At 32.2% G+C, this 26,926-nt stretch overlaps 2 protein-coding genes, 1 long non-coding RNA gene and 1 pseudogene across 3 annotated transcripts; all 4 read right to left on the bottom strand.

Annotated features, from left to right (window-relative positions):
* Positions 1–200: 200 nt before the first annotated feature.
* LOC138339086 (uncharacterized) lies at positions 201–1,640 on the bottom strand. Its single transcript, XM_069290399.1, has one exon. It carries the CDS (start codon positions 1,281–1,283, stop codon positions 276–278), a length of 1,008 nt encoding a protein of 335 aa, XP_069146500.1. The 5' UTR covers positions 1,284–1,640; the 3' UTR covers positions 201–275.
* Positions 1,641–15,294: 13,654 nt separating this feature from the next.
* On the bottom strand, positions 15,295–16,438 carry LOC101261280 (endochitinase-like; annotated as a pseudogene).
* Positions 16,439–18,753: 2,315 nt separating this feature from the next.
* Positions 18,754–19,539, bottom strand: LOC138338950 (uncharacterized). Its single transcript, XM_069290046.1, has 2 exons — positions 19,246–19,539; positions 18,754–19,155 (listed from the first exon to the last, which is right to left on the bottom strand). The coding sequence occupies exons 1-2, from the start codon at positions 19,537–19,539 to the stop codon at positions 18,754–18,756; spliced, it is 696 nt and encodes a 231-aa protein (XP_069146147.1).
* Positions 19,540–24,257: 4,718 nt separating this feature from the next.
* On the bottom strand, positions 24,258–26,913 carry LOC138339070 (uncharacterized). Its single transcript, XR_011212100.1, has 2 exons — positions 25,895–26,913; positions 24,258–24,537 (listed from the first exon to the last, which is right to left on the bottom strand). It is a non-coding gene; the product is annotated as an uncharacterized lncRNA (long non-coding RNA).
* Positions 26,914–26,926: the final 13 nt, after the last annotated feature.

The raw sequence follows: 26,926 nt of genomic DNA on the forward strand, positions 1-26,926 counted from the left end.
TTTTAAAAATTATTTTGTATTTTAGTTTTGTACGACAAATTATTAGTATCTAAAAAATATTGAGAAAGAGATCAATTGTATATCATAAATGTTGTAAACAAATAAATTCAGTAATATTGCAGTATTAATTTACAAAAAATTGCTTTTCATTCACATTAATAATAATATATACAGTGTATTCAACCAGTGAAATCCTGAGAGAGTAGAAGGTACACAAACTTTATCCGAATTCAAAGCTAAAAGAGCAATTTTTTTCTTTCTAAAAACATAAATACTCAACAAATATTTTTACTGCAGCCTGTGTCCAAATACCAAACGTCCTCCACGAGTTTTTCTTCTGCTTGTATTGCCATCAACAAGGTCTCGGTTTCGTTGCTTTCAACAAAATTTGACCTCTCATCCTTGTCACTAGGCAGCCTAGTATAGCAATCGGACTGATAATGACCAAATTTATGACATCGATAGCATTCTACCTTTGATTTGTCAAAATTCTTTCCCCTGCCTTTGCCGTCATCATTGGCTCTAAAATTTCTGCTGCCATATTTGTTGCCTCCGTCTCTATTTCCTCGATCTCCTCTCCCTCTTCCTCTACCTCTACCTCTACCCTTTCCTCTAGTATTGGAAGAAATAAAAGTAGATGTCTTCAAGGCCTGCTCCTCAGAAGTTGAACTGCGGTTCATCTTCTGTTCATGCACCAATAGGGAGCTTTGCAGTTCGTCCAGCGACAACTCATCTATATCTTTTGACTCCTCAATGGAGCAAACGACATAGTCATACTTTGGCGTCAAAAAGCGCAATATTTTCTCAACAATTGTGACATCATTCATCTTCTCTCCATGGAATCGCATTTTGTTGCTGATCTCCATTGTTCTAACACAGTAACTCATTACAGACTCTCCTTCCTTAATTTGCAAAGTCTCAAAATCTCTTCTCAAGGCTTGAAGCTGTGCACGCTTCACTCTGGCAGTTCCCTGATATTTTTTCTTCATGGAGTCCCAAATATCCTTAGAAGTTTCTTTGCAAAGAATAGTTTCTAGGATGGGACGATCGATAGCCTGAAAGAGATAATTCTTCGCCTTTAGATCTTTCAACTTTTTCGCTTCCAATTCTGCCTTTTGAGCATTCGTCAAAATTTCGCCTTCCGCCGGAGTGTTAACGCCGTCCTCCACAATTGGCCAATACTCCTTTGACCGTAAGAAATTCTCCATCAGCATGCTCCAATGGTCGTAGTGACCATCAAAGCGAGGAATTGCTGCTTGTACAAAGTTACTATCTGATGCCATGAGTGGAAAAGAAAAGAGAAGAGAGGTTTAGCTGCTGCTATATTTTTTTTTATTGTACTTTATTTTTCACTCCAGGATCTCACACTGGCTCTGATACCACTGTGAACAGATGCACAAGAAGGAAGAATACGCAGAAAGCAAAAACTGATATAGAGGCAACACGCTTAAAATGGAACTGTTTTTTTTTTTTAAGGAACTGTTATTTAGTACTCTTGGCTGCAGATTTTATAGGTGGAAAGACATAACAATAGTAAGCAAGAAAGTAGGAACCACTAGCTAATATTACTCCTAATAGATAGGAAACAAATCCATGATAAACTATTCTCCTAAAGACTAGGACAAAGCTGGAAAACAGGACTTTATTTGCTAACATGTTAGGCCTCTAAATTTAAGGGACCTCATTTTTTAAAATAATAGGTTATAAGTTGTTATTTTTTAACAAATATTGAATACCATTTGTATAAAAAGTAAAAATTTCATGAAAAAATGCAAGGATTATTAAAAGAAATTTAACATGTTTGTAGTACTATATTTAATGAAAAATAATTTAATATAAGAATGGTTATATTATCAGATGAAAACTATAAGAAATAAGTTATAAAAAGTTATTAACAATTTAAGCTTAAGACTCCATTTGCCACTAACACGTTTGAGCAGCTCCTATATTGCACTTACTTTTTTGTGGCTCATTGTTTTCTCAATGGAATCGTGTTGATTTTGTCCCTTTTTCTGATCACTATCTACATCTACTTGTTTCTGCATCAACTTCTTTCGATGCTCCTTTTCTTTCCTTCTCATTTCAGTTTCATGCCAAAGATACTGTGGAATTAAAAAAAGAATTATTATTATTTTTTCAATCATGGTTTTCGTTGCCTATGCCAAACTTATATTAAGCATTAAAGTAATACAATTACAAATTAAACATTGATACATGAGATCATCAATTCAAAATTTAGTAAACATCACAAAAATTAATTCTCCTACAAAATTAGATCAGGTTTTGAAAGAATGTAACTCACCATCACATATTCACTGTCCTTCATGATAGGGGAAAAATAGATATGAAAACTCACATTTTTTTAAAAAAATTTGACAGAAAGATTGTGTACAAAAGAAATTCTTCTCTCTTTATATATGTGTGTAATTTGTGTAATCTAATTTGGATTTTTTGAATTCTATTTATGAAAAGTCATAATTATTCAGATTTAGAGGTTTTTGTTTCAAACCCTCTCCTTTTTTTAAAAAAAAAATTATTCTTTATTTATTAATAGATTCTACTTTAAGTTTTTTTCCCATATATCAATACGTACGAGACACTTTTGGACATAAAATTATTTACTTTATTTAAAATATTAGTGTTTTTCCATAATGATTATTCACATCTTTTGAAACTTAGTGTTTTTCCCATAAAATCCATAATCCAATTTGAAAACAACTTATGACTGTCCAAAATTGGACAACTATTGACTGTCCTAAATCCAATTTTCAACTCACTTTTGACTGTTCAAAACTGGACAAATATGAACAAAAGCTCAAAAATCAAGTTTTTCCATAATTAAAAAAAAATCATTTGTGGGCGTCTCTATTATCCATTCTAGATTCTGAGTTGTGTTCATTGAGGCAACGGAAAATAGAGTATATGTTTTCTTTGATTATAAGATATCAAAAGCATGAAACGAGATGGAAAAAGATAGTAAATTCCTTTAATATGGAATGCTAGACATGGATATAAAGACGAATCTCAAAGGAATTTTTTTTTATTGCGGTAAAGAGAAACGGGAGATGGGATTACAATGCAGGAAATTGAACCTAATTGATGAAATGTCAGAAAACCAACCAACTGAGCTACAATCGAAGCTTCGAGCCTTCTTCTCCCATTCTACCATTGTGTCTGCATGAGTATATATAACGAATAGAATGTATTGAATTGAAAAGGTAAGCAAGCAACAACGTGAGTGTGTGTGTAAGATAGTGGTGTAATGGCGTGTGTTTCAATATGTATTGTTATTTTGTGTGTTGGAGTGTGTGTATAGTCCAGATGGTGACCATGGCAACAACGTGAGTTCATTAGAAGGAATCTTGTGAAGGTGGCAATGTCTCATTGGTTTATATTTTATTTTATTTTTTGAAAAAGAGTCATTAGGAAATACAAAAAAATAAAGAAAATAGGCATAATACATAATTTTTTGCTTTTAACTTTGCTTTATCTCGTAAGTATATCCTTCAACTTTGGATATAAACCTGTAGACACATCCTACTTGGTGTCCTACGTGTATCATGTCATGTAGGACGTGTGTGTCCATTTATTTAACTTTATACAAACTGAAGTGTGTTTACTTGTAAACAACCAAAGTTAAAGAATATAAATGTGATCTAAGTTCAAGGATTGAGGTACTCCAAAGTGTATTCAATCCATTAATTCCTTTAAAGGAATTCCAAAATTTGAACAAGTAAACACACATGTCCTACTTAATCTCTTATGTGTACCATGTCATGTAGGATATGTATGTCCACTTGTTCAACTTTATGAAGAAGCTTGAGTCTATGAATATGAATATATATTTATGAAATCATGTATATATATTTTCATGAAATCAATGTGTGTGACTTAAGTAAGCTTATAGATAAAGTTATTTATATGTTCACCACAACAAATTCGATTATCAGGGACAAATAATTTCGTCATTTATAAATCATATTTCGTCGGTATTATGTATGTATAGTTACTCTACGTATGTTGAATTACTATTAAGTATGTACATATTTATAGACATGCAGAAGCAAATAGATCGACTTAGTCTATGAAGTTTATCAATCACAAATCAATAGACACGCACAAAAATTAGCACAAAAACTTGAGAATTTTTTTTATGCATGTTTATCAATGAAAGTATATCAAATAAAAAATAAAAGTGCTAAACCAACAATTATTAGTGATCTGGTGGTAGAACTGTGCCCCACACACAATACTTATAACCTAGATTGTATTTTTCAAATGATGCATTTTATAATTATGTAATTAAAAAAAAAATAATGTATTAAACTTTTTTATTTTTACAAAATAGACTGAAACTATAAGAAAAATACCGATTACCTGGGGATTTTCCTAGGGATAATATAGTAAAATCTGCATGTGATTTGATAACCTGCGAATTTTCTCGCAAAATGAAATCCGATGCAAAAACCTTTGTAGGTAACTCTTACTTGCAAATTTAAACAAGCCCTAGGTAATTTACCTTGGGATTAAAATCTGCATGCATTACCTGCGGATTTATCTGCGATAAATATCAAAAATTCTTGCGAATTTTTACCAAAATTTCTTATAAAAACAAAATTTCTTGTGGATTTTCGTAGAAATATTTCGCAAGCAAATCCCTATAAAGATCCCCAAGTAAATCTGTAGGAGTTTGGACACAAAGTTTTGTGAAACAAAAGAAAATTTCTTGGATATATATATGAAAATACTGCCTATAAAAAGAAACTCGCAAGGACTAACAAAAAAAAATACAATTCATGTTATATCACTTCAATTCAACAAATAATAGAATTCACAATTCCTATTAAAAGAAACCTGCAATATCAATAGTTTATGATTCTTAAATGGACAAAAAATAAAATACAATTCAAATTTGAATCCTACATAGTACTGTTAACTATCTCAATCATTATTATAGTCACTCTCATTCACACTATCAGAGTCAAGGGTAGAACCACTATTTACCAACAATTTTCGATGCTCAAAAATTTTCATTTTTCTGAACCAAAAAATAAATATATTTGTGAACACATAAATAATGAAATTTAGATGTTGTGTGGTTCAACAATGGTCCGGGAAAATTACTAGGCAGTTGATTCTAAAAATATGCACATAACAATACAAGAACAAGGACAAAAGAAAGCAACACGATACTTGTCTGAAAAGAAGCTACATGACAAACAAAACATAACTATAATGTACAGGGAACCAATTCTTTTGAACACTTCCCTATATATTTAGAATTTCATACACTTTTAATCATATGAACACAAAGTATATATAGCTAGCCCAAATATATTAATATCCTACCTACTCAAATAATCTCTAAAGCATTCTAATATGAGAACACACAACATATATATGATGTATTAATTGAAGCAAATGTCTAAAAAAAATGAAACTGTAAGCTAATTTTCATAGATGTGTCAACCCAGTACTTTCGACCTTTCGCATTCTACTCATGGTCAATGAGACAACTTGGTTAGGGAACAAAATATAATCACAAAGTGACTTGTATTGAATTAACTTAATTTTTGGTTGTTCCATCAAGTAAAGGAAACAGAATGAGGAACACATCCAACATCAAGCGATCACATCACTAATAATTGGAATATAATTACAAAATGGATCAACAAAACTTGATTAAAAAATGAAAGAACGAAGCATCTTCGTCGCTCTAAGCAAGAGCACCCATATAGAAGGTATCATGCAGATGCTTGGATATCTCAACCATCCCAGATAACAGAAGCTCAAACAATGCTATGAATCAAAACACTATATATATATATATATATATATATATATATATATATATATATATATATATATATATTGTCAATTTTCTTATGCTATGTCCACCATCTTTTTTGGTGATTCAGAAATTTGAGACCATTTTGCTAAAAATTTGCATGGACGTTCCTTAAGATCTAACGTAATGGAGACGATTGGTAACCACCACGGACAAAACGGGTTATTTTCAAGGTCAAACGAGCCCAGAGCAAGTAAAAACCCCCCCCATTTTGACGATTTTCATGTGCTATAGTCCACTATTTTTTTTGGTGATCTTGAATTCCAAGATCATTTTCCCAAATATTTATATGAACGTTCATTAAAACCTTATCTATGGGGCTAGTTGGTCACCACAAAAATGACTCATTTCAAGGTCAAACGAACCCCAGGACAGGTAAACCCTCCATTATGTCGATTTTCGTGTGCTATAGTCCATAGGACTCTTTGTTATCCCAAATGTTTTGCCAAAAATTTACATGGATGTCCGTTAAGACCTTATCTATGGAGTTTGATGGTCACCACGGCCAATAAGGGGTCATTTTCAAGGTCAAACGATCCCTAGAGTAGGTAAACCCCCTATTTTGTTGATTTTCGTGTGCTATAGTCCACTATCATTTTTTATAATCCGGAATTCCGAGTTCATTTTGGCCAAATTGCTCTTATCAGGTATGTTATATATTGATAGAGGTTAATATTGTATAAAGTGAAACTATTGAGCACTTATGTTCCATGTATTAATTGTTCTAATACGAAAAAAAAATTAAACGTCCAAGCGCAAGAGTCTCATTTTTTCAAATTGTTCTCCCTCACTTTGTATTCTTGAATTTTTTTTTTGCAAGTTTAAAGCAAATAGTTTCACATTTTCAGTTCATGAGGAAGAATCAACTACTAAAACACATTTTTTTCTCTATTCCGCCTTAAACTCTCATCTAGAAATCAAAAGTGTCAACAAGATGCCATTATCTTAGAGCTAGCATGAAAAAACAAGGATATCATGATTTCCATTTTAAGTTTTAAGGAACACTCAATTTCAATTCATGGATGGTTTTTTCTAAAAAAAGAAAAAAAAAATATTGAATAGATGAATCACGCTGACCTATATGCGTCAATGAGGGAAACTGCTACTCCAATGAAAATATTGAAGTAGTATTTTCACTGATAAGATTGTTGAACTGGAGGTTGGTCATATTGCTTATGAAAAAAAAAATCAGATATGGCTTTAAACTCTAGAGACTGTTCTTGATAAAGATTGTTGACACTACTATCTCCACTTATTTCATTCTTTTCTTCACTTCCAATGTTAGTGCCTCTGGCTTTTTTCGAGAAAGATTCTAAAATGAATAAAGACAAGAGTGCAGAAATAAAGGAATGGATAATGTTAGTTTCGTGAGAAACCCCAAGGAAATAAACATCTGATGAATTGAAGAGAAAGAATCGATGAGTTTTGAATTGAAGGAGTCTAAAGAGGCAAGTAGTTTTAAATTGAAGAAGGAGTCTCACTTAAAGTAGAACTCTTAAAGTTACTATTGAATTGAAGTGTTGGAGTCGACTACAATACAACAGAATCAGTGAAAGTAATTTGAAGAAGAAGTCCAAAGAAGGTAGGAGTTTGAATTGAATAATGAGTCTTACTTGAAGTAGAACTCTAAGTCAAAAGAATTCAAGTCAATAAGGAGTTTGAAGTGAACAATAACTCTATGATAAATTGTGCTTAAATAGAAGTGAAGTCGTTCAGAATATATGTGTACTTACAGAGCAAAAGAGTGATTGAGAAGTTCACTTCGCAAGTACTACCAACGAATTGAAGGAACACATCGAATAACCTGATCCTTTACAAAGTTTATGTGTTAGGAGTTTTTTCTTTGTGAATGAGTCTTGATGTAATCTTATTTCAGTGAGTTATAAACTGAATTAGGAGTGTTTTCTTTAGGTTGTAATAACCTGAAGAGTTGGGAACACATACCTTGGGAGGTTTGTGTTAAAGGTTAGGAATTAGAGATAGTTCCTAGGATTACAAGAGTTGTAGTCCAAATACATAACTTGAAGTTAAGGTAGGTTGCAAAGTTTGTAATTTATCATTTGTGGAGACTCTTAGTTGATTTAGTGAAGTTGAAGTTAAATTCTGTAAGGGTACAGGTCGTGATTTTTACACCTTTTGAGCCGGGTATTTCCACATAAAAATATTATGTTTTTTTTTACTGTCTATACTGATTTGTTGAAACACGTTAGGCAACCTATTTCACACTTAGGTGAAAAGATAAAATCAATAAATTATTAAGTCGTGCAAAATATCAATATGTTTTTATATAATAAGTAAGTTTGTACTATTTATCAAAGAATACACGTATAACACATAATAAAAATGATTAAACTTAGACTACCAAATCAGAGTAACTTTGAAAAATATGTGTCGATTAAATAATGACCTGCAAGACTTGTGTCATATAAACAAGTAACTTAGAAGGTCTTCAATTTGCGAACAAATAACCTACGACACGTGGGATGAATAGTTTCTAACGCATAAGCACATAATTTTATTTTATTTTTTACAAAATTATTATTAGGAGAGTGATTTTTTTTTTATTGGATTAACGACATCAAATTTGTTAGAAGAACCTTTTGGTTACATGAGTGGGAGTAAGTCTTGCTTTTCTTATTTAAATGAAGGCTTTCGTTCTAAAGATAGTTTTGGTGATTGTTCTACTGTGGATGCAATGGGAAAGGGGGATATTAAAATTAAAGCCAAGAATGGTTTTGAAGAAGTAATATCAAATGTGCTTTATGTTCCTGCATTAAAAAGCAACTTATTGAGTGTTGGACAATTGCAAGAAAAGGGGTATTTTATTCTCATTGGGAAAGGTGTTTGTGAGATTTATAGTCCTACTAGAGGAGCTATTGCCGCTGTGAAAATGAATTCGAAGAGGTTATTTGCCTTGAATATTGAGAGTATTCAATCTTGTTTAAAGACGGAAGTAAAAGATCCTTCATGGTTGTGGCATTTTAGATATGGTCATTTGGGCTTTGGTGGATTAAAAACTCTCCAACAGAAAAATATGGTGATAGGTCTTCCCGAAATTATCATCCCTTCCCAAGTTTGTGAAGAATGTGTTGTTGGCAAACAACATCGTTCTCAATTTCCAAAAGGAAAGTCATGGAGAGCAAAGGGTATTTTGGAGCTGGTGCATTCAGATATTTGTGGCCCAATTAAACCGGTTTCTAATGGAGGTAAAAGGTATTTTATTACCTTTACGGATGACTATTCTCGAAAGACGTTGGTTTATTTTTTACAGGAAAAATCAGAAGCTTTTGGAGCCTTTAAAAGCTTCAAAGCTCAAGTAGAAAATGAAACTGGAAGGGCCATAAAGACTCTTCGAACTGATCGTGGTGGCGAGTATTGCTCAAAAGTCTTTGAAGATTTTTGTGAATCTAATGGAATTAGAAGAGAGCTCACCACCGCTTATACACCACAACAAAATGGTGTATCGGAGAGGAAGAATAGAACCATTCTCAATATGGTGCGGAGTTTGCTAGCAAGAGGAAGAATGGAGAAGACTTTCTGGCCGGAAGCGATAAATTGGAGCATTCATGTATTGAATAGAAGTCCAACATTTGCTGTTCAAAACATGACTCCAGAGGAGGCTTGGAGTGGAAGAAAACCAACAGTAAATCACTTCCGAATTTTTGGTTGCATTGCTTATGCACATGTTCCAGACGAGAAGAGGAAGAAGCTTGATGACAAAAGTGAAAAGTGTATCTTTCTCGGTGTAAGTGAAGCATCCAAGGCATATAAATTGCTTAATCCACTGACAAAGAAGATTGTAATTAGTAGAGATGTCATTTTTTATGAAGAAAACACTTGGAACTGGAGTATGCAGCAGTCTACTCCAATCGTGTTTGATACGGGAGCAGATGAAACTGCTGCGATGCCCGAAAGTGCAGAGAATTCAGCTCCCACAGCTGCTGAAATTCTACCAGCTATTGCTGAAATTTCACCAACTGCTGAAACTGTACCAGCAGCTTTAGAAGAAACTGATGCAGCAGCTCAGTCTCTTCGTCGTGCTCGCAGAAAGCCTGCGTGGATGGTGGACTATAAGGTAACCGGAATTAATGCTAAAGATGATGCCGTCAATCATTTTACATTGTTTGCAGACTGTGACCCAATAATGTTTGAGAGTGCTGTTAGAGAAGAAAAATGGAGAAAGGCGATGGATGCTGAAATTGAAGCTATTGAAAGGAATGATACTTGGGAGGTTATTGATCTTCCTGAGAAGCACAAAATTATTGGTGTCAAGTGGGTCTATAAGACGAAATTGAAAGAAAATGGTGAAATTGACAAGTATAAGGCGCGATTGGTTGCCAAGGGATACAAGCAGGAGTATGGTGTGGACTATACTGAAGTTTTTGCTCCAGTTGCAAGGCATGACACTATCAGAATGCTACTTGCCTTGGCAGCTCAAAATTCGTGGCCGATCTTCCAGTTGGATGTCAAATCAGCTTTCCTACATGGATACTTGGAGGAAGAGGTATTTATCGAACAACCCCCTGGTTATATTAAGATTGGAAATGAGCATAAGGTTTATCGATTAAAGAAAGCTCTTTATGGACTAAAGCAAGCCCCGCGAGCTTGGTATAGTCGCATTGAGACTTATTTTCAAAAAATGGGTTTTCAAAAGTGTCCATATGAGCATACACTTTTTGTGAAAATTGGGAGAATGGGAAAATGCTCATTGTGTGCTTATATGTTGACGATCTCATATTCACGGGGAATAGTAGTATCATGTTTGCTGAATTCAAAAAATGTATGATGAATGAATTCGAGATGTCTGATCTTGGTAAAATGCATTATTTTCTTGGTTTGGAAGTGGTGCAATCTGATGATGGGATATTTGTTTCTCAAAAGAAGTATGTGCGAGAAATTTTAATTAGGTTTAAGATGCAGAATTGCAATCCAACCAACATTCCAGTTGAGTTTGGCTTGAAACTAAACAAAGTTGGGAGCGGAAAGAAGGTGGATAACACGTTTTACAAGCAAATTGTCGGTAGTTTAATGTATCTAACGGCTACAAGACCAGACATCATGTATGTTGTCAGTCTTGTAAGTAGATATATGGAGTGCCCTACTGAAATGCATCTTTTAGCTGCGAAGAGAATTCTTCGATACCTACAAGGAACCAAGGATTTTGGAATTTTCTACAAAAAGGGAGAAAAGTCAGATTTGACTGGCTTTACTGACAGCGATTATGCAGGAGATCAAGACGATAGAAAGAGCACTTCAGGTTATGTCTTTCTGCTAGGCACAGGGGCTGTTTCATGGTCCTCCAAAAAGCAAACAATTGTCACATTATCAAGTACAGAAGCAGAATTTATTGCTGCTACAGCTTGTGCTTGTCAAGCTGTTTGGCTTAGGAGAATCCTCGAAGAGCTTCAGTTCAAAATGGGAAGAGGCACTATAATATTTTGCGACAATAATTCTGCCATAAAGTTGTCAAAGAATCCTGTGAACCATGGAAGAAGCAAGCACATTGATGTGAGGTATTATTTCCTGCGAGACCTCAATAATGAAGGAACGGTAGAGCTGCAGTATTGCCGAAGTGAAGATCAGTTGGCGGACATTTTAACTAAACCTCTCAGGTTTCTCCCTTTCCAGAAGCTGAGAAGGTTAATGGGTATTGGCACGATGGAAGAGTTCAAGTAGCTAAAGTTAACCTGAAGCTTGAGAGCTTTCAGTTTAAGGGAGAATGTTAGCAAATAAAGTCCTGTTTTCCAGCTTTGTCCTAGTCTTTAGGAGAATAGTTTATCATGGATTTGTTTCCTATCTATTAGGAGTAATATTAGCTAGTGGTTCCTACTTTCTTGCTTACTATTGTTATGTCTTTCCACCTATAAAATCTGCAGCCAAGAGTACTAAATAACAGTTCCTTAAAAAAAAAAAAAAGTTCCATTTTAAGCGTGTTGCCTCTATATCAGTTTTTGCTTTCTGCGTATTCTTCCTTCTTGTGCATCTGTTTACATAACACACATGTCTTTTTTTACTGTCGAGTCACCCTAAATCTGAATACCCTTTAAATTTCACACAATCTCCCCTTGGGTATTAGTTGGTGTTGTGATGTTACCGAATACAGTTTCATAATTAAGACTCTACTCATTTCAATTTCACGTTTGAGAACTTTGTTATTAAGTTTCGTATCTGTTTTGTGATAATCTTTTATCAAATCTTATGCATAATGGAGTTATCGATCTCTTCATAATTTTGCGTTACATATATTGCTACCTTTGAGATTACAAACGTTGCATAAGCAACCCTTTTTTGCTGTGGAAAAGAAAATTACAAATTTATTTTCTTCTGTCAAGAAGTAAAAGCAGATAATTAACTCTTTCAAGACAAAACTATTCTTACCAAATTTTTGTGTTTACCAAACTGTTACTTGCTAATATATTACCCATTTATCTCTAAAAATATTAAACAACCATCTTGCCTTTTCCTTTTTTTTGTTTTTACTGTCTCTTCTTCCTCTCATAGAAAATATTTTTTTTTAGTTTTAAGATTGGTCAAAAGAAATGTGTTTATCAAACACTTTAACGTACTTTTTGAAAAGCTAGTATAAAAGTGATTAAAATAAGCAATTATAGTATATACGGTCAAACATGAGCAAAGTTGAATTTTCTTACCATTAAAAATCGAATGACTTATTTTTACCTTTACAAGCCAAAGTAATGGTCCATAACATAGCAATAACCGTTAGAAGTGTGTGATTATCTTATCTAAAAACTTAAGTTATTAAAGAGAACAGAACACAATTTTATCATTTAATGATATTTTCAACGACTACAACTACTGCAGGAACACTCCTTTTTCTATTCATTTACTTAAACTTTCAAAAAAATTTAATATCGTTTAATTAAAGACACGTGAAGATCCACGAGGATTGTTAACATAAACTACTAGTTAATTTGAAGACAATTTCAGTTAGGTGTTGCTAACTGAAATTTCGATTGGCTCAATTAGTGATTTGATACTTTCATAATCTGCATATATAACGTACGAAAATTTACAAAATAAGGGGTTTACCTGCTTTAGGGCTCGTTTGACCTTGAAAATAGATCGTTTTGACCGTAGTGACCAACCGGCTCCACAGATAAGGTCTTGACAGTCATCCATGTAAATTTTCATCAAAAAAATGACATTGGGATTTTGATCACTGAAAATCTTATGGACTTGTAGCACACGAAAATAACACAAAATGGGAGATTTAAATGCTTTGGGCTCATTTGACCTTGAAAATGGACTGTTTTGGCTGTAGAGACCAACCAATTCCATAGATAATGTCTTAACTTACATCCATGTAAATTTTTGGCAAAACTGATCTCGAAATTCTGAATCACTAAAAAGATAGTGGACTATAGCACATAAAAATCGACAAATTGGGGTCTTACTTGCTTTAGGGTCATTTGACATTGAAAATGGATTATTTTGACAGTGGTGACCAATCAACTCTATAGATAAGGTCTTAACGAACGTCCATGCAATTTTTTGGCAAAAATGATCTCAGAATTCCAGATCATAAAAAATGATAGTGGACTATAGTACACAAAAATCAACAAAATAGGGGGTTTACCTGCTCTACTCTAGGGATTGTTTGACCTTGGAAATGACCCCTTTTTGGCCGTGGTGACCATCTAGCTCCATAGATAAGGTCTTAACGGACATCCATGTAAATTTTTAGCTAAAAATTTCGGATAACAAAAAATTCTATGGACTATATAGCACACGAAAATCGACACAATGGGGGGTTTACCTGCTGTAGGACTCGTTTGACATTGAAAATGAGTCATTTTTGTGGTGACCAACCAGCTCCATAGATAAGGTTTTAATTGACGTTCATGTAAATATTTGGGAAAAATGATCTCGGAATTCAAGATAACAAAAAATAAATGGTGGACTATAGCACACGAAAATCGTCAAAATGGGGTGGAGTTTACTTGCTCGGCGGCTTGTTTGACCTTTAAAATGACCCATTTTGTCCGTGGTTGTGACCAATTGTCTCCATAGATCAGGTCTTAACGGACTTCCATGCTAATTTTTGACAAAAATAATCTCAAAATTCTGAATTATCAAAAAAAATGGTGGACATTTCATATATATATATATATATATATATATATATATATATATATGAACCTGAGCTTTTTTAAAGAGACTATAATAATAGCTTCATCAAATGAACCAAAAAGTAATGGAGACAGATTTGACATTATTGACCTTAGTCTTTTGGTGCCATTGTTCTTTGTTCATGGGCTTGGGAGAGGTTGTACCTTTGCAGCCAGATCAGGCTCGCAATAACAATATGGTTAATGGGGTGAGAATACGACGATGGCACAATATGAAACAACTATGTGTAATTAATGTCAGAACTGAGGACTACTATTGATTTCTCTGGAGAGACGTTTCAGTGGAGGCCATACGCCTTGGATGTGGAAGATTTATTAATTCCCAATTCTTACAAGGGAAAAAAAGAGTGGACAATAGTTGAAGGGCAAACTTTGGATCAGAAATGGAATTTGTTTTTTGATGCTTGAGGGCATATGATCGACCAAATCGGATAGCAATGCAATTTGGATATGATCAAGGCTTACCTAAATGGAATCCTCAATCGCCTTTAAGTCCAGAACTTAGCCGGCCTATTGATTCTAAGTTGAGGTTATACTATCCGTCTAGGCTGTGTGAACCGGATGTAACTACATATTATTTGAAATGGTGGAGAAAAGACAATTATTTTTAAACGATGATTGAAAGGATTGTCTCTAATACAGAGCGAATTAATCACTGGAAGTCAAGTGAGAATAAGGGGACGACTTTTCCTAGATTTCATTAAATAAATTAATGAGTGATACTTCTCGATTATATTTGTACGATGTGTCTTTTCTAGATTTACCCATAGCTACGAATTCCCTCATTTGGACAAAATAACTCGTTCCCTTCATTTCACTAACTTCCCTATTTACTCATTAATTAGGGGAGCGGTGTTAATCATCATTTTAAACCTTTAATATAATGCTCCAAGAAATATATATATATATATATATATATATATATATATATATTAATCACTTCTATAGAGAAGCTAGCTTTGTTACTGGTAAACTAGCTAGCATTAGAGAGGAACCTTCTTGGAGGCTAAGGTTTATCTAATCTTTTGTGTTATGATATAGCATTGATTTGGTTCTTGAAGTTGTACAAGTGCACATTGATTTGGTTTTTGAAGTTGGAACATAATTTGAAGGGAAAGTGTAATGCTTGTGGACTTTATTGAGATATATGTATCCTAGATAAAAAATCTTTATTTATTATTGAACACGACTATATATATAGCCGTGGTACTAATAAAACTACAATCATATTATTATAACTTGATTTTATCGTTGATCCTTGCATTGTGCGAGAATACAACAAAACATATAATGAAAAGTTATTCCATAGAATTAGCTGCCAAAAGGCCTTTGGTTGCCGCAATCTAGATTGTCACCAGGACTAACTCCAAGAATTCCGCAATACCTCCTGTAAAACTCAATTCGATCTTGTACCCTGTTATCATTACCACGACCACATTCTAGGCCACCATTGATGATGTTTGTGATGACACCAAATCCAGGAAGACGATTGGCTGATCGGTCACCGGCAGATGGGTTCCATCTTCCAATAATGACATCGTGGCAATAAGGCTTTGGTGATTGAGGGGTCATCCAGAACCAGATAGCTGTCTTGAATGAGATGACTGGGTCTGTGGCTACTAAATCAGGATTGTTTAAAAGGTCCACTCCGATGGCTCTTCCACATGGCCCATAGTTGTAGTTGCTGTTTTTAAATGTCAAAATACACGTAATTAGACACTACAAGTTCATCAAATTTTACCATATATAGATTTATGTAGCTTACTGTGAAATTTGGATTGGGCCTCGTCCGAAATATTTCCTTCCAGGTGCACAAGGCCATTGACTACTTGGTGAACAGTAGTCACCGGGGTTACCTCGTTCTCTAAGGAAACAGTAACCCCATGCGAATGGTCCATCAGGTGCGGAAGGCCATCCTCCTACATATATAATCAATTACTAAATAAAATAAAATGAAATTATATTTTAATGGTTCGATCTGAATGGTTATACACATACCAGTAGTTTCATGGGAGGTTAGGGCAAAGAAAGCAGCAATTTCCCTTTTACGGGCATTGATATCACCACTTGTACCAAAGCCAGGAAAAGACCTAGCAGCAGTGATAAAGGCATTGTAGCTTTAGAAATTATTCTTTCCTTGACAAGAATTTTAGTTACGATGCTTAAGCATTTGATCAAACATGGAATTGGAGATGACGCTTCCGAGGTCCCCACCAGTAACAGGACCAGGACCAGGGCCGCCACCTGGACACTGACTTTGACAATTGCCAGATCCACAATGGTCATTAGTGTTACCACACCACCCAAATTTGCTGCAACATTGTCCTGACGCACAAACTTTGCCTCCGCCCTGTGAACCACAATTCTGCGCCGAGGCAGCACTCAACAAAACCAGAGAGAACAGTAAAGAAAAAGTAGTGAATTTAGAAGTTTGCCTCATTTTGAATGTTATGGCAAACATGTCGCAAACTGAAACCTATTTATAGGCAACTGCTTGTGAGGAATCAGTGATTTTTGTGACAAAATTGATAGTCCGTCCTGTCTTATCCAGAATTTAATTCAATGATAAGTACATTGAAAATTAAACGTATATTGAATGACAGCTTTACTTTCCTAATATTTACATGGGTATAAATCATTTGAAAGTAAAAGAGACGGGAGGCTTTGGACGTTATTCCAGACTTTTCTCTACATAATTTGGACTGGAGACTATAGTTGCTGGATATTTTTTATTTACTCTTATTAAATTTACCTATTAAATAAAAACTGTACTACAAATTATAATATTCATAGTTAGAGTAAATTAAATTTGTAGCGGAAAACTATGTAACTCGTTGAATATCAATATCTCTCAAGTAATGTTCAATCACCTCTTAGACTAATGTCATGTGGATCTTAAATAAATTATTGTTGAGATTTATTTTAAATCTCACTTAACAAAAGAGCCAAAAATGGTAAAAGTAAAGCTAAAGGTTGGACTGGTTTCTATGTAGGTTGTAGTTAGTTCGGCTGGAATGAAAATAATAATCGTTTTCTTACTAGTTTTGCCTTGTTTATTTTGTTGCTTGTTGAGAACTGTGTTGTTTGGTAATCATTCCTTGCTTACACTTGCATAGGTTCGAGTCTGAGTCTATTTGCTCTATTTGAGAAACAAAGACATCGACATAAATACTTTGACTAAATTTTGCATGATTATTGATGACATTTTCAAATTAAAGTAATTATATAAGGTAGTAGCTGGTGCTAGAAGAAATAGGGCAGGCTGGGTCAAAGTTACATAATTTGAAAGTGTATACTTTGGGCTGCTAATTCTACTCTTCCCCTTTAACTCCATACTTAATTTGATAAGATTTTCTTACATGAGTCCAAATCATACAAATTAGGAGTATTTACAAATTAGGTCATTCCTGGGATTGTGGTTGATTTTGTTCTCGAGTTATCATGAAAGTACAATGAATTTGTTTAAATGAAATTAATAACTCAATAAAAATTACTAAGATAGAGAAATTTTGAAATATATGAACTATTAATTTATATGTATTCAGACTTCAAAGATTTCTTAATACGGATAAAGAATTTTGACAAAATTTAATACTATATTGTGATTTCTGAGTGATACTAGTGGGGAGTCGCTCGTGCGCCCAATATTTATTTTGTTGTGATGAACTTTAATTTCTCAGTGAACTACAAAATAGTGGTAACGTGCAATTAAATTGAATTTGTGTGGCTAATTCATATAACATAGCCACCAAGTTGAGCATAAAATCCATCAGAACACATTAATGAAGACATTGGCTGTGTTTGGTATGTAGGAAAATATTTTCTAAAATAACTAGATTTTGATTTATTTTCTCATATTTGGTTGGTGAATAGAAATTTTTTCCGGAACAGAGTGTTTGGTTTTTGAATAAGTAAAAAAATGTCTTTGAGATATATCTTTTATTTTTACTAGAGTAGAAAATAAAATTTTGAAATTGAAAATATTTTTTAAAAACAGACTTAAATTTTTTTTGGGGGGTGGGGGTAGGGTGGTGTTTGGGGAGGGGGGGGGGGTAAGGGTGAAATGAAATTTTGAAGTAGAAAATATTTTTTAATAACAAACTTAAAAAAAAATTGGGGTGGGAGTGTGGGTGGGGGGTCGAGGTTAGGGGTGAAAAAATGAATTTTTGAAGTTGAAAATACTTTTCAAAAACAAACTTAAACTTCTTTTTTTTGGCGGGAGGGTGGGGTGGTCGAGGGTAGGGGTGGAAAAAAATGAAATTTTGAAGTTGAAAATATTTTTAAAAGTAAACTTTAATTTATTTTTTTTTGGGGGGGGGGGGAGGGGTTGGTAGAGGGCGGGTAAGGGTGCAGGAGCGGGGTCGAGGGTAGGCATGAAAAAAATATATTTTTGAAGTTGAATTTTTTTAAAAAAAAATAAATTAATTTTTTTGGGGGGTTGAGGGTGGGTGGGGTATGGAGGTCGGAAGAGAGTTTTGGAAAATGTTTTCCTTAATTTTTGAAGATAAGTCATTTTCCTTAAATTTGAGGAAAATGATTGATTTGAAAAACATTTAACTCAATCAAGCATGAGAAAATTGGAAAACATTTTCCTACGTACCAAAAACACTCTTCCAAGTACACTTAAGTAGCTGAAAGAGCAGAAAACCCGTTCTTAACGAGTAGTGCAGCAGAAACTAAATTCTTCCTAATAGTAGGAACGTGCAGAACGTTGCTCAAAGTCAACACCTTGCCGAATATCATTTTCAATATTACTTATCCAGTTCCTACAATCTTTGTTGTTGTCGTATTCCCAATGAATAAATCTTCATCGAACTCAGCAAGAGCGTACATCGTAAAGGCTTCTTTCGCTGAGCAAATATGCTGAGTGACACTTGAGTCGAGAAACCACTCCTTGGGATTTCCAACTAACTGGCACTTTGAGATCATTGCAAAAAGGTCATTTGAATCTTCCATCTTTTCAACAATGTTTATATGACTTTTGACTTTGGCTTTATCTGTCTTTGTCTTTGTATTTATCCTTTTTTGGAGCACGACAGCCAGAAGACTTGTGATCACTCTTACCGCAGTTGTAACAGTTGCCTTTGAATTTCTTCTTGGTCTGTTCTGACTTTTGTCCATTGGACTTCTTTCTCTTCTTCCCTTTGGTAGGAGCTTCTTCAACAATAATAACTCATATTATTGTCAAACTCTTACGAGACTTCTTTTCTGTGGTCTTATTATCTTCCTCAATCTTGAGCCAATCACAAGATCTTCAAGCTTCATTTTCTTACATTTGTGCTTTACATAATTCTTGAAGTCATTCCATGAAGGAGGTAACTTCTCAATCGTTGCAGTTACTTGAAGCGCTTCATTAACTACCATATCTTCAATTATCAGATAATGGAAAATAAATTGAAGTTCTTGCTCTTGTGATCCAATGACTTTACTATATGACATTTTGTAGTCTAAAAACTTTGCGACCACAAACTTTTTCAAGCATGCATCTTTTGTATTATATTTCTTCTCAAGTGCATCCCACAACTCTTTTGAAGTTGTCATTACACTACAGACATTATATAGGTCATCCTCTAAAGCACTTAGAATTTAGCTTTTACATAGGAAGTCTACCCGTTTTCATGCTTCAATGACCATGAACTTTTTATGTCTGACATATCAGTAGTAGGCACTGGATTTTCTTCATTGATAAATTTCTGCAGACCAAGAGAGGTAAGCTAGAAAAATACCCGTTGTTGCCATCAATTCACATCAGAGAATTTTCTCGATTTCATTGGTGGTACAACAGTTCGGGATGGTGCAGCAACAGTGACCGTCACATTATTGTTTGCCATTTCAAAATCTGTAAAAAACAGAAATTAATACAGATGGCTCAGTAAGTGAAAACTTAAATTGTAAACTTACTAGGAATATAAAACCACGAAGGTTTTTGTCTCAACCAGAAACACAAATTTAACAAAAAAAATATTAATTTCCTTAAGATTATTATCAATCAGTGTTTAAAACAAAAATACTGATTACCAGAAACTTTGCATAAACATGAAGTTACCAAAGTTTTCAATGAATAGAAGAATAGATAAAATTTGTAAAACATACCAACCCCTTATGGAAACTATTCCCCTCTAGTATCCAAGGTTTGATTTGGAATATGTCCTCCCAAGATATAAATATCTCAATCACCAGTGTATTGATATCCAAAACCTTGGTGTCAACGAGTCACTCAACCGCAGTAACATACACGAAAAAACTTTGTGCAGAAGAAGAAGAAATCAAAAATTTTCGTAAGTAAAAAGTCTGAAGATCAACTGGTATTTATAGCAAAATGTAATTGGTTCCAAAAGGTTGCAACCTTTCAGTTTCCACACAACCATTTAAATTTGTAACCTTAAACGGTCATGGTTGTTCCTGAAAGTTTCAACCTTTTATAATAATCTCCAACGGCGAGAAATTCAAATAAATAGCAAAGAATTTTAAATAAAATGGATTTGCACGTGGATCTGAATTGGATCGGTCAATTAACTAAATAATTGAAACTTTTTGTTCAATTAACTAAACAATTGAAATGGTTTGGTCATTTAATTTAATTTAATAAATTAATTTAATTTACCTAAATAATTAAAACAAAACTTTGTCCAAAAAATAATTTGTCGATCATTTTCCGAAGCCAAAATCGAGTCGAGCGAGCGACGATGGCGTGAGGGGAAGTCCCTCTTTTCAACCCTTTTTAAAAATTAATAGAAGTGTTTCTCTATTTAAACTTATCTACTTTTCTTTCCACCGTTGATGAGGGAGAAAACTTTTTTTACTGAATCATAAGAGGACTTTTCAAGTTCCCAACTTTCAAAATTCCTCTCTTCATCTTCCCTCCATTTCCCATTATCTCTTGCTATATACCCAACACTATAATGGAGGTGTGTGAGGCAAGGAGTGGCAAGAGTTAGTAGTCTTGTATTTGGGGGAAATCTCTATGTGATAGAAGGGATCTAATATTAGAGGGATGAATCTTTGATGTATAGTACTCATATAGGTTTTGTAGAAATATTATTTTGGATTATCTTATACAAAAATGAATAAAAATAATCACATAGATTGGGACGTGCAAGTATATAACTACACTGAATTATGTGGTAGGTTTAAAATAAATAAAAGTAATCACCCCATACCAAAGAAATGTATTTATATAGTAAATTATATTTTAATATTGAGTTTAAATAAAGACACATTTAGATATTTCTCTTAGGCTTGGATTCGTTAAAAAGACTACAAATCAATTTTAGGTTTAGAAATTAATTTTATATAACAATTTAGTGAACTTTCATATACTCATCAGAGGCGTATCACAACGTTTGATGGAAATGTGCCTCACAATAGTCGAGGATCTACTTTCGTATAAGGGTTCAAGAAAGGAAAAAAACTTGTTCCTCATATATATGATACAACACGTCGACATAAAATACTTATATAATTTGAACAGAAGTTAGATCTACCTTTGAAATGGAGATTCTTTACTTGAAAAGTACATGTTTTGCTCCTTTAAGGATTCTACATGGTATAAATTCAGTTTGGTTGGATTATTAGGTTTGATATCCAGATGGTTAAATAAAAACACAAACAAATAATTGTTAGAAAAGGATTTTAAAAAAATCATTCTCTTATATAAAAACAACCTTCAAATAGACCACTTGTAAATCATTAATGTGTTTGAAATAAAAATTAATTTAGAGAATTTAATTCATCAAGGTTACAATTGTGTTTCTTAAAGCATTATTTTTTGCAATCATAAAAAATACATTCTTTTAGATTTAGAACTTCAGTACATTTGCATTGTTCATTCGCTTGATTAATATCTAATGCTACTGGAATCAAATTCATGAAAAACAACATTACGAAATATTCCTCACATTATTAGTATATAAAAATTGATATAAAAAAGTTTAAATATCATATATGTCATTAAAATGAAGAGGTTAAATCTCAAATTTAAAAATTACTAAAGAGTATACAAGACAAACCTGAAATAATGAGAAGGAAACAAAGAACAAAGCTCAAGAACTTGGTCATTCTTATACAAAATTAATCTCTTGTTAATTTCAATGTTACTTTGGTGCAAAGTGCAAGAGGCTATTTATAGTGTGTTTTTACCAGATTTTGATAATTAAAATGGAGAATAAAATCAAACTTATTTATTTTTTTGTCCATATATAATTTGTGTCCTTGTTGAAAAATTATGGAAAGTTAGATAAAAAGTTTGAAAATTTACAAGGTAACAAATAATTATATTTTATTTTTGAATCATATATATGTTCTATATATAATATGTTAGAATAATATGGTAAAGGTATATATATTTTTCCTACACTAATTAAAAGATCAAACATAAAAGAATTGATGATTCTTCAATCTTAAAAATTATTTTTTTCCATTTTTATACAACTAATAGTTAGTACCTAAAAAATATTTAGAAAGAGATAAATTGTAATATAGTAAGTATTTTAAACAAAGATAAATAGTTAATATTCTAGTATTATTTTTTTAAATTAAAATTGTAATCACATTCGAGGTTACAACAACAATAACATACCAACTGTAATCCACAAGTGAGATCTTGACAAAGTAGAAGGTACACATTATTTATTCTTACCTTAATGGGGTAAATAGGTCATTTTTAAGAAACCTCAGTTTAAATAAAAGTATTCGAAGAAGGATTAAGGCAAATAAATAATTAAAATAGCAAGATATAAAATAAATGAGCAATTAATCATAGTAATCATCATATCATATTATATTATATTAAAGGGAGGAAGATTTTAGATTTGAAGTTTGATAACAAAAATGCCCTTCACCAATATTTTTAATTCAAAAATGGCTTTGAGTAACTTCTAAAATTAATCAATATATATAATTAAACTACACTTAATACATAATTAGATATTAAAACTTACTATTTTCTATTTCTCAACGAGCTTTATTGTTAATCCAAAATACCCTTTAAAAGTTGAACAACAAAGTTATATTTTATTTTAGGAATAATGCACAAGTATCTCTCAACCTATATCCGAAATTTCAGAGACACATTTATATTATAATAAGGTCCTATTACCCCCTGAACTTATTTATTAATAATATTTCTAGCCCTTATCGTCCTACGTGGCACTATCTTGTGGGTCCAATGCTGGTTGATTTTTTTTCAAGCTAGCGCCATGTAGGCCCAAAAGGGATAGAAAATTACTTATAAAATAAGTTCAGGGGGTAATAGGACCTTAGTACAGTATAAGTGTGTCTCTAGAATTTTGGGCATAGGTTGATGGAGTACTTGTGCATTTTTCCTTCACTTTAAAGTAAAATGTCTACATATTTTCCCCATAGATTGATGTGCATTTTTCCTTTACTTTAAAGTAAAATGTCTACATATTTTCCCCCGATCAATTAATTAAGAATTTTTTCTTAGTGTAGACTACCATGGTCACTTTAAATTTGTGCTTAGGAGAACATTTCAATTTGAGTTAATGAATTTCTACTAAAATGTCAAACAAAATGTTATACATTAATGATGAGTTACTTGAACGGCTTTTTAAATTCTACATTGCAAAATTAGACTACTTGCTTTTATATAAATGGACTTATACGTCAAGAATATGATCATCACTAGAAAATATAATAGGAGCAATGAAAATGAACCATGTATGTTCATTTTGCTGTTAAACTATTTTTAATACAAGTCTACTAATAGATTTATAATATTAAAAATTAAAATATATTATACGATCCTCCAAAGAAATTAGAATGGATTGAAATTGTAATCTATTTTTACAATTTAATGTGTGGGTGTATGTATAATGTATATGTGTATTCCTTGATGGTAAGTTTTTTTCCGCATTTCATCAATTTTATATCACTTTTTTAATTTATAATTTGTTTTATTAATATATTGATTTGTTTAACTTTTTTCATTTTAAATGATAGGGTGACATGTATACTTTATTACTTTTCACGTTAATTGATTTGATATAACATATTTTTTTTCTTTAACATTACTCATATATTAGACAACATATCGACATAAAACACTTATATAATTTGAACAGAAGTTACTTAAGTTCGAATAATTAGATCTACCTTTAAAATGGAGATTTTTTACTTGGAAAGTATATGTTTTACTACTTTAAGGAGTTTACATAGTACGAATTCAGTTCAGTTGCATAATTAGGTTTCATAATCAGAATTTTAAATTAAAACATTATAAAATAAATGCTAGAAAAGAATTAAAAATTCATTTTCTTATATAAAGAACAACCTTCAAGTAGACTACTTATAAATCATTTTTGAAATAAAAATTAATTTAGAGAATTTAACTAATCAAGGTTACAATTGTAAACACAAGTACAAACATATTGTCTAATAGTACCACCACTTGAGCAAAGACCATTTTCATTGTATTTCTGAAAGCATTCTTTTTTTGCAATCAGAAAGAACACATCCTTTAGTGATTCAGAATTTTCGTACATCTGTGTTGTGCATTCACTTGATTAATATCCAATGCAACTGCAATCAAAGTCATGAAAAACAATATTCACTACACACATGTAATAAAAAAAGACTTGAATTGTTTATTTTCATCATCAGTTTGTTTGTGCCTTCTATTAACATAGAGATTTTTATATATTCTGTGAAGTTGACCTATAACATAAGATAATTAACTGTCTATATAAACTACACACATGTAATAAAAAAAGACTTGAATTGTTTATTTTCATCATCAGTTTGTTTGTGCCTTCTATTAACATAGAGATTTTTATATATTCTATGAAATTGACCTATAACATAAGATAATTAACTCTCTATATAAACACAAAGATGATTACTTGAAAAACAAAGAAACAACCTATTAGAACCAATGATATTATACATATATATCATGAAACATTCCTCACATTATCAATATATAAAATTTATGCCTCAGAACTTTAAATAGAATATATTTCATAAAAATGAACAGGCAAAATATCAAAAAACAAAAAGGTACAAAAGACAAACCTGAAATGATGAGAAGGAAACAAAGAGCAAAGTTAAAAAATTTGCCCATTGTTAATCAAAATTATTCTCAAGTTAATTTCAATGATCTACTTTTGTATAAAATGCAAGAGACTATTTATAGTGTGTTTGTGCAACATGTTGATAAATAAAAATGGATAATAAATCAAACTAATTTATTTTTTGTCCATTTATAATTCATTTCCTTGTTGAGAAGTTATGGAAGGTTGTTCAAATTTTTGACTAGGATAAGATCTTTGAGAACTTATAAGGTAACTTAATTATCATATTCTAATTCATAATCATATATATGTTCTATGTATAATATGTTAAAATAAAATGACAAATGTACATACATTTTTCTAAACTGATTAAAAGATCCTACCTAAAAGAATTGATGATTTTTCAATCTTAAAAATTATTTTTTTTTACATTTTTATACAACTAATAGAAAAATATTTGAGAAAGAGATAAATTGTATTTTATAAGTGTTGCAAGCAATATCAATAATTAATATTGTAGTATCATTTTATGAAAATTAAAATTATATTCACGTGGTTAACACAACAATAAGATACCAAGTGTAATTCACAACTGATATCTTGAGAGAATATAAAGTAGCCAAATACACACGTTTTATCCTTACCTTAATGGGTAAAAATGTCCTTTTTGAAAAAACTCAGCTCAAAATATAAGTATTCAATGAACGATTAAATAAAATAGCAAAATACAAAATGAATGACTAATATATCATAGCAATACACATAATGATGAGAAATTAACTGATATCACTAAATGAAGAAGAAAGGAGGAGGCTAGGCCTCTACTTCTCTCATTGCACGATCATAACACTATATTATTCACTAACCTTCTATCCTTATCATCAAACTTCATTTACATGAAGGGTTAATTGGTAATTTTTTTAGCCAATTAGTGGATGAGTTTATTTCCCTCAAAAGGATTTATAAATTATTTATTAGAATATATGTCAATTGAAAACTTGAAAAAGTTGTATGCAATGAGAAATGAAATGATATGATGATTTAATAGTTTTAGTTAATTATTACTCCCTTTTATCCTATAACAATCTATTTTATCGTGATTTAAGAGAGGGTCAAAATCTAAAATAGAAAATATATTTTTGAAATCTTATTAGACACTATAGCAAAGGATTCTGAGTTTGTGAGGTTTACCATAGAGAACAAATTATTTGCTATGATATAGGATCTTAAATCAAAGAGTGTCTTGACCCAAATCATCATGAGTGACACCTATAGTTACCCTATGATTGCAGAACAAATTACTTGCCCATCAAACCATCTTAAGAATCCAAATCATAAAAAAAACTAAAAAAAAAAAACTAAGCAGTTTAAAATAAATATTGCATCGAGTTCTCCTAAACTCAATCTCTTGTCAAAAACATTTCAAAATTAAAACCCTTGAAATCTGAAAGTCATTATACCAAAACTGTAGACAATCATTAATGGAGATGCAACCCTAAAAAATATAAAGTGTAAAGCTAATTGGCTAAAGTGTTTGAATCTGAAGAGATTGACAAACAAAGATATATATATGGTAGCGCAGAATGGTAACTCAACCTTGGATCAAACATTCAAGTGTCTATCAACTGATGTCTCGAATACGTCGCTTGAATATATTTTGTACTCTACAAGGAAAGAACAAGTGCAATTTCATTACATATACATTGTGTACCAGTAGACCATACAGCCAATTCCAAAACACAAATGTGAACATGTAACTGCAACGTAGTACTATATAAATATACCAACACATGCATATATATATCAACATTTACAACATGTTACAGATTACCAATTACAATCCTTATACTAATGCTTGAAAGTTAGGACTCAATTTAGAATTGTGACCGGCGCTAAGG

This window comes from Solanum lycopersicum, chromosome 10, assembly GCF_036512215.1.
Source record: "Solanum lycopersicum chromosome 10, SLM_r2.1".
Lineage (NCBI taxonomy): Eukaryota > Viridiplantae > Streptophyta > Magnoliopsida > Solanales > Solanaceae > Solanum > Solanum lycopersicum.

What these genes read in the sequence shown, in the direction of transcription:
- LOC138338950 (XM_069290046.1), bottom strand. Translation starts at nt 19,539, where the DNA reads ATGACAACTTCAAAAGAGTTGTGGGATGCACTTGAGAAGAAATATAAT. An exon ending in AAATGAAGCTTGAAGATCTT is followed by an intron (nt 19,156 to 19,245) that starts GTGATTGGCTCA and finishes TTATTGTTGAAG; the next exon opens with AAGCTCCTACCAAAGGGAAG.
- LOC138339086 (XM_069290399.1), bottom strand. Translation starts at nt 1,283, where the DNA reads ATGGCATCAGATAGTAACTTTGTACAAGCAGCAATTCCTCGCTTTGAT.